This window comes from Oxyura jamaicensis, chromosome 2 (assembly GCF_011077185.1).
Source record: "Oxyura jamaicensis isolate SHBP4307 breed ruddy duck chromosome 2, BPBGC_Ojam_1.0, whole genome shotgun sequence".
In the NCBI taxonomy this organism is placed as follows: Eukaryota; Metazoa; Chordata; class Aves; order Anseriformes; family Anatidae; genus Oxyura; species Oxyura jamaicensis.
The window spans coordinates 109,011,294-109,024,688 of record NC_048894.1 but is presented as its reverse complement, the minus strand read 5'-3'; the positions used below and the strand labels follow the sequence as shown (position 1 = coordinate 109,024,688).

General features: G+C 35.3%; 1 protein-coding gene across 1 annotated transcript in view; it reads right to left on the bottom strand.

Moving 5' to 3' along the window:
* Window positions 1–13,395, bottom strand: part of VAPA (VAMP associated protein A) — a 33,460-nt gene continuing 20,065 nt past the window's right edge. The window contains exons 3-6 of the mRNA XM_035317222.1: window positions 9,746–9,849; window positions 7,990–8,070; window positions 4,266–4,442; window positions 1–3,303 (exon numbers count right to left, since the gene is read on the bottom strand). Of these exons, the coding sequence (XP_035173113.1) occupies window positions 3,145–3,303; window positions 4,266–4,442; window positions 7,990–8,070; window positions 9,746–9,849 (521 nt within the window). The 3' untranslated portion in view covers window positions 1–3,144. The remainder of the gene's footprint in view (window positions 3,304–4,265; window positions 4,443–7,989; window positions 8,071–9,745; window positions 9,850–13,395) is intronic.

Genomic DNA, 13,395 nt, shown 5'->3' with positions numbered 1-13,395 from the left:
TTTTCAACGGTTTATTAACACTTCAGCTTTTAATATCTTTGAGGAAGGCCTGAAAAATAAGCTTTACTTATTGACTTTGTCTTTTCCTCTTTGGCAAGATGACATCTTCCACCTCCTCCCTCCACCCCTTCTCCTCCCAGGAGGATAATGAAGTTTCAAGCTAGTGTTTGGTTGCTTCTCATATATAAATCGGTTTCAATCATAGCAGCAGAGACATGCAAGCCTGGACAATAGTTTGTCAACAGCTTTTCAAGAATGAGTAGAACTGCACAAATAAATTGTGCATTGATGCAAAGAACTTTTTAAATGAACTTCATATACATATATGGATTTTAAAATGTGGGTTAATTTTGGTGCCCAGAATTACTACAGAAGCTATATTTTCTATTTAACAAGGTTTTTTTTTCCCCACCTGAACCATCACATTACCCTTTTGTAAAGTGAAATATTTAGAAAAACTTTAAAATAATACTTTGATACTGTATACTTGTTCCATCTTGTCCTTCTGAGAAATCAGAATGGGACTTGTGATGCGTATTTAACTGAAGTTACACATGTAGCCTCACATGACTTCATGGGCATTGTCATCCGATCTTATCACCAGGAGCAGTGGAGGCTGTATTTCCCCATGCTTACATACACAAGTAAGCAGGCAGACAAAGCAAGAAGTTCTAACCATTTCAGGAACAAAGACAAACAATTTAATCCATATTACATAATTCACTGAATACAGTTGATCTCATCCAAAGTGACTCCTGAGAGCAAAAAAGTTGTAGCATTACATTTTATATACAGCTATGAAGGGATTACTGGAAACCAAGACAGTCTCCTTATACCATTAGTAAGCACACTGGTTACGAGACTGCTGCACACTTTCACTTTGAAGACATCACTCAAACCATGACCAAGTTTTACAACCACCTGTTCAGTATTTATGGAGAGAATTTATTTCAATCCAATTTTATCTTTTTTTTTCCTTTTTACTGCAGCCAAACATCAAAACCTGAGTCGGCTGCATTGAGCAATGACGCCTTTTTCGATCTTCAAGTCCTCAAAGTGCTAGCTACCCTTGAAAACCTCTATACACTATGCTGTAAACATTTTAAGATCTTCGAGGGGATTTTTTTTTTCCTTCAGTGCAGGATTAACTGCTCTGTCTCAAGCAAACTACATCCCACACGCTTATTGCCTTCATTATTTTCCACGTAATCAGTTTGGAACAGGCTATGAAAGTTTGATGCATTAATGTTCTGTTAGAGAAAAAATTGGGAGAATTACACCATTCTGAACCAGCGGAACCAAAATAATCAAGACCTCAACATAACGTTTCCAGTCACTGGGATGGAAGGCAACTTGAATGCAGACACTGGAACAAGTCATTGGAAACACCTGTGCTCGCATGCTTAAGTGAAAATAAGCAGTTTTTGTATTTTCTTCATCATTTTCCTTGCACTATGCAAAATTTTTATAAAAAGTTTATCACAGAGAACAATAACAGAACATGATGTAATTATAGCTTTCTTTAAAAAAATCACTAGAAATCAAAGGCAACCAAGATAATGTACATCTTCTCTAGAACATTTTTCTCATCTACACAACGTGTGCATATACCAAGGTCTAACACACTTAGCTGCACCACATCAAGTCAAGCTGTCCGAAAGCACACACAATTTCGCTTACAGGAGTATATCCCTTCCGTAATTTTTCAGTTTACAAGTAATTCCCTGTATTGGATTATGCTTAGTCAAAAGTACAGATAATATTTTGTTCCATTACTACTGTTTGTTTTTATGATATTCAGAGATGAGGCAAGACATGAGATTAAGTGCAGGGAAGCATTTTAGACCCCCAAAAATGCATTCATTAAAATTTAGCTATATATGGTTAACACAGGTAGGTCTGCCAAGAGTTGCGTAAAAATGACTTTCATTTTCAAAAAGCGAGCAACTAAGACTCACTTGGAAAATATCAACCCTTCCGCATCATGGAATTCATTATGGGTGTCTCAATCATTCAAATTGCGTTTCTGAGTATTGGCTAAAATGGAACTACAAACCATAATTTGGTATATGTGAATTAAGTACCCTTATGAAATCAAAGGAGAAAAATGTTGACTCTTGGAAGACACCCAAAAGATCCAAAGATGGAACAAAAGGTTAATTATTACACTTCCGCACAATACAAGCTAATTCTTAATATATGGAAAACATTCAAGTCTGGTATTTATACCTGCTGGATATCCAAATTATTCTGTCCCAAAACAAGTTTGACAATTATCCCCTCTATAGCTGAAAGCAGCCAGAAAACAGTTCATTTATTTTTAAACAAACAGAATGGAACCCCCCTTTTTTTTTTTTCCTCCAAGCTTCAATAACAACAGTCTAAGCCAGAGACTTATGCAAATAAACTTCAAAATAGCCATTTGTTACAAGCAGCAAATTGCCATGAACAATGAACTTGTTAGGAATCCCTTCTAAAAGTACGACACACACAAACAGGCTACCCAGCAGAAAATCTGTTAACAATTTTATTTCTTTTGTAATGTTAAATATTATGGGACAGGACTGTAAGGATGAAGAACTCTCAACAATGCCTCATGAGGGGTAAGAAAGAAATTCTGCCATGATATTAGCAAAGTAATGTAAGGAGAAAATTTACACAGTAAGAGGCACCATTTCCCCCAGAATACCTCTTGTCATATTCCTGAATGAGTGGGATTAGCAATCTAATAAATCATTTTTCAAGAGGTAACAGCAACAGATAAAATTTTTAAGGATTATTAAAATAACATTTACAAGACTCTGAACAATTTTTGAACTCTTATTAAAACCACAGAAAGAAAGAACAATTCCTTATTTATGAATTTTCATAAATGACTGACTGTGCAACTGACACTTGCTATTGATGACTTAATGTACAATTTTGTCCAGTAGCCGAACAGTTTGTCTTTTTAGATTGTGTTTTCTAACCGTGCGAGATCATTAAAGGCAAAGCCTGTTATGATGCTGTACACAAAAATGGTCACTTGGGCCATACTACCAATGAAGTGGTAGGTAAACAAATCTTTTTTCTGGCCAAGAAAAAAAAAAAAAAAAAAAAAAAAGAAGCTGCATTTTGCATGCATGCTTCTCTCACTCATTCTTTCTACAAGATGAATTTCCCTAGAAAGAATCCAATGAAAATGGCTGCAATTACAACAAGAAGTGATGGAAGAGAATTAGAGCCATTATCTCTCAGAGCCAAAGCTGCAGGTGATCCAGATTTATCCGAGTGTGCAACCTTTCTGAGCCTCAAGCCTTCATCCTGAAGTGGGGAGAAAAACAAAAACACAGATGGAAGAAAATTACAAAGACATCTGTTTTACAATTGTATAAAACCCAACTCAAAAGCCAAATTTACTGGTGAACATTTCAATAAAGAAAATAATTTGAAAAATAATACTACATCATACCAAAACCCAAGATCTGAACGTAGCAAACCAGAACATTTCAAATAAGGACAGGCAATCCACTGCTTTGCTTAAGATTCTGAAATTCTTGCTAGGCACAATGAAGAATCCAGCTTTTACTTACTATGTAAGAATTAAACATCAGCAATTCCTTACTGTTAAGGAGAACCATCTACTCTGTGTTCTGTTTTTCCAACTATTCCAGTATCAGCAGAATTACAGGTGTAGAAACATCATTATTTATGAGTTTTTTTTATAAGGCTACCATCGCCAATGAATTTTTTAGGTACCCAAAAGCAAATAGACAGAATAGTCATGTAGAATCACTTGTCAATTAGTTACAGATTACTGAAAGGGCACCTTAACATAAAGGTACTGGAAAATATTGTTTGCTTACCTCCTCTGGCCAACCAATTGTCCTTGTTCACTAACAATGTGCAACCGTGTTACCGCTTTGGATTTCATTTACTCATTCTTAAGAATGAATAATAATAATATGCTTTTATTAAAAGTTAATTATTAAATCTAAATTAGAGATACACCAAGTAACTAAAACCACCTTAAATGGGCCTATATTTACTGCATTTCTTTAAAGAAAATGGTGTAGCTTCAGTATCTCAACTATGACAATCCCAGTCACTGAGGAGTATAAAATACACAGTGAACAGGACAGTAAAATTACATCGCGAATCTATCTTGCCATTCCAACAACTGCACCTACTTTCTGAACCACACATTTCTAAGCCTAATCACAAAGCAGACTTTTCACTCAAGAAGAGCGAAGCCACTTCAGTGCAAACATGGAAGCAGAACTTACTCTCAGGTGCCGATTTTCTTCCGACAGCTTCATAACCTCTGCCTGAAGTCTTTTGCACTCTTCCACTAGCTTCCTTGTTTCAGTATCATTAAGTGAAACACTATGTGGTTTTGGCATCGGTCCATCCTGCTTAGATGCATTCTGTACTGGAGCGGGTTTGCTTGCATCTATATCATTCTACAAATATTAAGAATGACTTGAGAATTTTACTTATCTAGAGAAAAATTACCCACAGCTTAAAATTGAAACAATCCACCTATTAATATATATATATATAGTTCTATTAAGTTTATACTTCAAACAATCTAAATAAAAGACTTTTTATTGGTTCAATTCCAGTTAGCACAAGTATTAAAAAGCAAGACAAGACTAACCTTTTTATATCTGGTATTAAATGCCACCGGGACAAAAAACAAACACATAACTGCTTAACACCAACCAAGTAGGAATCCAAAAGATGGCATAAAATACACCACACGGCATTTGAACTTGGCAGAAAAAAATAAGCAGAGAAGGACACACAGGAACAGCACAAAGCTGCGCTGAGGTTCAGACTACACATTAGGAAAAATGTCTTTACTGTGGATGTGGTCAAACACTGGAACAGGCTTCCTATCAAGGTGGATGACGCCCCATGCCTGCCAGTGGCATTTGGACAATGCCCTCAATAATAGGCTTTAACTTTTGGCTAGCCTTGAAGTAGTTAAACTACATTATGTTTGAAGGTCCCTTCCAACTGGACTATTCTATTTTATTCTAAAAGGAAGCAAATAATCCTGCAATAGTAAGAAGCAGAACAAAGTAGAAAGAAAACAGAGTCTATTACAACTAACATAATGTATGGCTAAAATATTTTACACTCTGAGAACATCTTACTAGAGAAAAACGAGTTTTGCACAAACATGGGATCTAAGTTTCACAGCATCTCTGCAACATGAGTTACTAATTTTGAAAACAAGTAAGGAGTCACACAAAAAGCTGCCAGAAAGCCATAAATAAAATTAAAAATACAGTTCCTGCAGCTCTGCTCAAGATATACAATGATCTTCAGTAGACAATAATGATAGAATGGATTCAACTGTATAGCTCAGGTTACCATTCATTACAAAAACACCATTCCTGTGGTAGTACATTCAAGCTTCTCTATTTTTACTTGATTGGCTACACAGCTATGTCACTTAGGCCACCACTATACTGTAACATATCTACGTGCTAACAAAACAACTTAAAAAAAAAAAAAAACGATTTCCAAGATTTTCTTTAGTTCCTATGCAAACTGCAATTACTTGGTCTACAGCATCTATTTGCATTTTACACCTTTTGCAATGCAAACTGCAAATCCTGCTATTCTACACAGGTACCCCTAACTAGAATTAAAAAGACCAGCATACTTATATCATGAGTAAACAGAGAAAGATGTATCGCTTTTTTCACTCGTTCACTAGCTAAACTGAACTCCTTTCATAGTACTGAAACTTCAATAGAGACCTAAGACTTATCTCCCTGGAGCAAACCTCCTTTGCTGCCTGACCTCGGTGACAGCTTCCTTCATGTCTATCTTCCAGCTATGACTGGTAGGCATCTGAAGAAAGAGGTTGCTGACTGAAGTACTTGCATCCTGAGGTGGTATGTGAGCCTTACCCTCAGGTCTTGGCACATTTCTCATTGCAAGGCTTAAGTGAGTGACTAAATCAGCTCCTAAGGCATTAGGTTTTGCAACCCCATGCTGCTACTCAGGAAAATATAAAGATTATGTACAGTCAATACTATGAAGGTATTACATTAAAGAAAGTATAAAAGGAGTTAGTTCTGTAAGAAAGCATTACATTTCTCTCACATTTTACTGTAAAACTAAAAGCAAGTGCAATTTTCTTATATCTAGAATGTAATTTAGTAAGAGGGTAAGAAACACAGAAGGTAGCCAGCTAAGTACCTTGATAATTAATGCTTAAAATTTACAGTTTTAGCATTTCACATACACAAGCAGCTTAGAGTTGAATAAAAGCCTGCACCTCAAGTTAATCTTTACCAAGAAAAGAAAAAAGACCATTATACTGACCATATTACCCTCATATTGCATTCAAAAAACTGTATTAAAAGAATGGTTGCAAAGACAACTATTAGCCAGCCAGCAGACTGCGTGAAGACCCTTTATGCATGCAAATTGTAAGATCTTAGATGCACGGATTCATGCTACTTCTCCCCAACACACCTTACAGACTAATGTACAAACTGTAAAATGTTAAAAAAGAAAAGCCAAAGCCACAAAGCAAATAAGGTTGTTTATAGCGTTAATATCCTGCATTAGCACTCTAATTCGCAATGCTAAAAGCAGCACCAAAAAAAAAAGGTAAAGAAGAATGTACAACATTAAGATTCAATAATCGAAGAACAAGAGTAAAAGGTGTTAATGCTTAAGAATTTCAGTCATATTCCACAAAGCTTCAAGATAACAGACAGTTAACTATTATTCCAAATACCAGGCAACATAAAACAGACATCTTCAGTCCATATACAACGAAATTGTCATCTTCTACACAAATGGAATTGATTTTGTTGGAAGTCAGAAGCATGAAAAACCTAATGGCATTTTTTAATTTTTTTCCTCTGATTACCTGTCTGTACCACTACCTTAAAAGATGCATTTAGGGTTCCCAGCACATGTATTAATTTCTAATCAGTACTTCCTTTTCTCATTCAGTGGAATTAGAAAGAGAAATCTTAAAACTGAAGAGCACTTAATACTTTAAAAAGCACATGATCCAATTTGCTTTTTCCCTGTATGTGGTACTGAAGACTCTGCTTTTATCTGACAGCATTATAATGCTAAAGCAAATCAGTAATGTGAATAATGAAAGGACAATATTTTTTGGCAATAGTTCTAACTATTGGAAACGAAGCTACCATGGCAATTATAAGGTAAAGGTCAGCACTAACTTGTTTGCACTGCAACACAGGAACCATGCTTACAGAGTATCAGTATTCATACTGAAATTAAATATAGTTCACCCCATACATCATTATGCATATTGACAATAGTGTAATTTGGAGTTCTATTTCTCTCCATAATCACCAAACTAGTATTAGAAGCAATAAATAAAAACTGCATATTAAAAATCATTTTGTCAAATGTTTAAATCTGCCTTCTACTTGAAGATTCATCTCAGTTAACTGATCAGGACATGTCTGAGAAGACACCAGAATTCAGACTTACGTCAGCTAACTTCAGCTTTCTAGATACCCTGTTCCTAAAGCTAGTTTCCATAAAAGACAGAAAGACAGGAAAGGCAAACCCAGAGGTACAAATTCTAAGCATGTACCTTTGCCATGTGCTAGAAGTAGGGAGCTCAGCTGGCTACTGAAATAGTTGCCTAAATTCCAATACTTCATAATCAGATAAAAAATTACATAGCCCTGATATTGTGAAGTTATGTAGTTATTCTAGATCATAAGAGCTCATTGCCAATCCCACATGAATCCATAGCGTAGAACGTATAAATTGCAACAAGAGGCAGCCATCAAACAATTCTCATGTGAATATCAGGACCCAGTGAAAACACGTGCCTGAAAAATGGTATACCAAACACCTCTCCCATCCATTCAATCTAGTATAAACTGTAATAATCCACAATAAAATCAAATAGCTTTAAAAAAAAAAGTTGAAAACAAATTTCTGTAAGATCCTAATAGCGTATGACATTTTTTTTCCTCTTTTCTTACTTACCAGTTTATCATTTTCGTTGGGCATTTCAAACACACATCTCAATTTGGAGTCCATTAGCTCATCGGGCTTTGCTTCTTTCCACTAAAACAGTTAATACAGTTATTTAACAAGCCAGTCATGCAAAGATGTGAATAACCTTGCTCTTAGAACTTCCCTATAGCGCCTACAAAGCCGAATGCTGTTCTTGCCCTAGCTGCAATTTTCAGACGCACTTTTGAACAACAGTTCTGTCCACTTTAGTCTACTACATAAGTAACCAAAGGTAGAGATGGTTAAACTTAAGTTTGGAAACAGAATCAAGTGAACTGAATGCCAGGATGGATCCAGAGGCTTGTAGGGCACAACAGGTAGGACAGCAGATTGGTCTCCTTAATGCAATCAGGAACAAAAGTACCATCTGAGTTGGCCTAAGAACAAAGCCCTACCACTGCTTGGTAAATATTCTCCCTATGTCCTATTTCAGAAGCACCAATTTTAAACAAAAGAATGAAAGACACCTTTTAATGATTCTATACTTAGCTGCAGAGTAAATTCCTTTTTTTTTTTTTCCTCCAGTGGCTATAATTGTGCAGTAACTTGTAACTACAATTACTGATTTTCTGCAAGATTTGTTTCTCAGTATTCTATACTTTAACAACCAAGAAAGCAGTTATTTTAAAGGTATTTCTAAAGTGGATTTTTATATCCTCCCCAAATAGTTACACTTCACTTACCACACATAACCAAGAGCTATCAGAGCGTATTAAGAAAAAGTAAACCAGACCAACAAGAAAGATGTTATCTTTGTAGCTACATGTCTCAAAAGCTTAACAAAAATTTTTCCACTGTTTCCAGTGGAAAGTAATGCCATAATTATCTTTGCCTTCACATTTAAGGGGAGAGCCTTTAAGCTTTCAGAGGTCTAGTGAATTTTAGTGATTTATAAAACCTTTTATCTGTATTTTGTTTCCCCTCCTCTGCCTTGAGTGAACACTGAACCATGTGATTAACCATGTGAACTCGGGGGGTCCTTAGAACAGTTTATAGAGACAGAAGCCTGTGCATTATTCCACTGGGCCCTAATAAAAATGATTATGGGAATCCACGTATACCCTAAAGGACATGTTCTGACTTAAGACTTCTCTTCCAATTGCTTGTAATGTCAGAAAAAGGTGTCCTTACTTCTGAACTAACATGCACAAACCTAATCCTCTTCTTCCTGGATCTTTCGTCAAACCAGTCCAACCTAAGAATTGAACCTACAACGTGTTCTATTAAAAAATAAAACAAATCTATCATTTGGGCGGTGTTTAGCCACTTGGTATCTCGTAGAGAGACACAGCGTATGTTTCAATTCCTCAAAATACCATACAACTTTTTGTATAAACGCTTTTTAGACCAAATGTGTCTATTTCATACAACTTCAGGCTTGCTGCTTCCATATACTCGATTCCCTCATATACAATCTGTTTCTTCAATTCCAATAAACTGCTTATCACATACAACATGACCATGCTTTAACAATGAAGTAACTTGAGCTTTGATATACTACTACTTCTATTCAATCAGTCCACTAGACAGGTTCCAAGAACTGAGCCTGTATTTAACATTGAAAATCCTGAATTACTTACGGAAGACATTTGTTCACCAAAAATCCAGAACATCTCCAAAAAAATAATTTTAAAAACATGATTCACTTAAAATTAAGACTGAATTTTTAAATAAACAGATAAATAAATAAAAACTACAGCAGTTATTCTGCCCCAGTTTTACTTACCACTGCCTCCATATCTGAAATATTTGGTGGTGCATAGATCGTTTGTACCATAAACTTGTGTTTACTCTTCTCGTTTGGGTCATAGTCAAAAGGTTGCAGCATTACTGTTCAAAAGAATAAAAAAAAATCTGTGATCCTCCAGCTAATCACTGTAATAAACATGCCATATGCTTTTGGTTTGCTTCTCAGTGAACAGACACTGGAAGTTAAAATGTGAAGGTGGTGTTGAAATTAGTGCAGATGTACACTGTAGCAAGTAATGAAAGGAAACATCTTACAACCATTAAAAACTTTAAGTTTTTCAGAGTCTAGAGCATAGCTTAAAAGATTATTTCTGTAATTACTATAGCTAGAAGACATTTAATATACAAGAACAAACATATCTTGACTTTTCTTTGGAATAGATACATTTTGTGATTAAGTGAATCCAAACATAAAAAAACGATGGTATACATTATGACATTTACTCAAGGGGAAAAAAAAAAAAAAAAAAACTTACATTAGACAGACCACCAGTATGGCAAGCTCAACAGCTCAACTGACTTCTAAAGGCATATTAATCTAAGCTGGGAGCAGAACTACTAAAAGACTTCACTCAAACCACAATTACTATAGGAGGTAAAGCTGCCTGGGGCTTTAATAATGCATCGTTAGTAATAATGCATCGTTAGAACACTTTCAAATTCAGCTCTTGTAAGATTTATAGTGATTACTTATGGAATAACTGCACAACACATTTTATTCAGGTTTTGACACTCTTAAACTTAAGTCCAGCCTAACAGCTAATGTTTGCCCAGAAGTACTCCAAAATCCAGGTACAGATTTGAATTCTATAGCAAGTTTTGGTCTTCCACTACATTTTACGAGTGGAGAAAGAGAGATGGGATTCAAAATCATGTTTTCTGTAAAGGCAGGTTTAAGTGACACATTAAAATTAAATACATAATACCCTCTTTGTATTTTATCTGATGCATTTTATCTCTGCATTTTCAGCCTTCAACATACTCTAATGCATTTAAAACATTTTTAAAACATTTAAAACATTTCCTGAATGAAACCAGATGTTTTTGACACGACGTAGTTTGTGCTACAAGTACCAGAACTAGAATATGCAAGCAGTTGGGGGTACTTTTGTGACAAGACAGTTTCTGAATGACAAATCTTTTTACTGTACTCTTCACTTTCCAAATTTGATAATTCAGCTGGCCAAGAAGCGAAACTCACGTTTTCAAAGTTATTAGTTTGAAGTGTACATGAATTGGAAAAATAAATTACATCAGTAACAGTATTCATTATCTCCATTATTATCACAACACGACAATATTTTTAAAAGAACACTTCAATTACAGAAGCACAGTACCTTCATCCATCCAAACTGTATAAAGCCATCAGGAGGTTGTGGTGGTTTTTTTTTGTTGTTGTTGTTGTTGTTTAAAAAACAGCCCAGAGGGGTTGTTAGGTCACTCTGGTATCATTATTTTGTGTTTGGTTTCTTTAGTTCAAAGTGACTGGAAAGACAATGTCTATAACATAGTCCAGGAGAGTAAAGCACTGTAGGATATATTGACACATCCAGGGACATAGTATAAAGATTTGCAGAAATATCTGGATACAAAAGGTTTGATAATAGCAGTGCTGGAAGATTAACTGAAATAGACAGAAGGATACATAACCAGCAGAGTCTACCTCTATTCTACATCTATGGAATAGACCATGAAACAAACCATCACTTTAGCGTCCTTGCTCGCATTTCATCCTGGAGACAATTAGTTGACTCACTCCTGATGGGAGTCCCAGATAACAAGAGTTACACACACACACACACGCGTACATACTTGCAACTCTACCCGAGAAAGAGGACTCAGAGTAAACTGTAGAGATAAAATATTTGACTTGTCTCCCACAGAAAGTGGATTCCACTTTAGTAGATCTTTATATAAGATTAGAAGAGAAACTTGAGTGATTTCAGATAAAGATTAAAAATGTGAATTACATTTATGGAGTCCTATCAACAGGAATCTGTATAGTTGCCTATTTTACAACAATGAAAAAACTAAAGTAGAAATATTTATTTAGCTAGAAAAAACACACTGTTACACACTGAATGAGATTCTCATATAATTCTAAAACAGTTGTCTGTTGACTTCAATACTTTTACAATGTCTAACAATTCAGTTTTATTTTCCTCTGTTCTGAATCTTCATTGGATGTATAGTTCATCATCCTTGCTTTCACACAATCCAAGTTCCTCACAATAGAGCCAAACTGCATTAGTTTATAAAATAGTAAGCACGGTATCAAAATGATTAACTTGGCCTCTCCAAATTCACTGGCACTTATCAAAAAGTTACTACTAAATTTATTTATACTGCAACCTAATTTTAGACCTTACATACTAGTTACATGTTGCAGATGTTTGCTGCAGAATAGTTACCTGATATTTTTCCCCCTTTAATGCTGCATAATCAAATGATAATTATAGCATTCTATCCAGCGATCTGAATCAGATACATTTAACAAATAAAGCACATATAGGAACTGCAATATTTGACATGCTTTCAAACCAACCTACTTCCAAAGGCATTGAAGTCAGGTTTCTTTAATCGTTGGCCTCACTTAAGTCCAGAATATAAATGATCTAACTAAAGGCTTCTTCCAAACATGGATGCTACAGCAATTTATCTCTAAGAGTTGCTCTATCAACAGACCACAGAAAGAATGCAGTACTTTAATTTCCCTATGCCAAGGGAACAGATGGGATAGCTCGAAAGACAGCAAAACCAGCTTTCCATCATCTGAGAGCTTCCTCCTATGCTGGCAGAATCCTTGTTACTAGTTCAATAACTTGTAACTAGTTAAATAATTTGATGTTCTTTGACTACTAGGTAACTGCTGAAAATTTGATTGAATTGAAAAGCAGCAGAGAAAAAGATCAATGAATTCAAAGAGATACTCAAGCTATGTTAGGCTTTAAGTAAACATGGAACGTATGAAGCTGCTGTTTTCAGCATATTCTCGGAATCCACGAGCTGTTCACATTATCATTCTAGGAGCTTTGCAAACGGTTATGAAAGCAAGACTCTTGTTAGTAAGCCTAAGTTTTCTACACAGGAGGGCTTTATCTCCGCAGCATAAATCTTAGAAAGTCCTTAAACCCAGAAGGAAGAACAGTAACAAGTAACAGTAACAGTTGCAAAGAAAAATAACATTCTATACTCTGGAAAGAAAAATCACCAAGAAGCAATTAGTACAGATGATACAAAAATAAGTAGTTAATTTAGGTCATCAAGGTGAAGGAAAAGCCATCTAAATGAACAGTAAAGAAAAAGAGGTCCTACCAAACCAGTATTTTTGGGAAAAATATATAAACATGGTTGAAAAATGTTACATTCTGATTCACGATCGGATGATACACAAAATGGCAATGGACTTCCTTAAGATATCTATTAAATCACATCTCTAATAATGAATTTTAAAACTCCCTTGACTCTGAATTATCTGATGCATTATATGGACTAAAGGCAGCTAATACTGTCAACATTTAGTTCTGAACAGAGTTTCTGCCATGGTATCCTACATTGATTTCCCTCTGCACAACAATGCGAAAGAAATCTATTTTTAATGATATGAACAATGAGTCAGCACTGAAA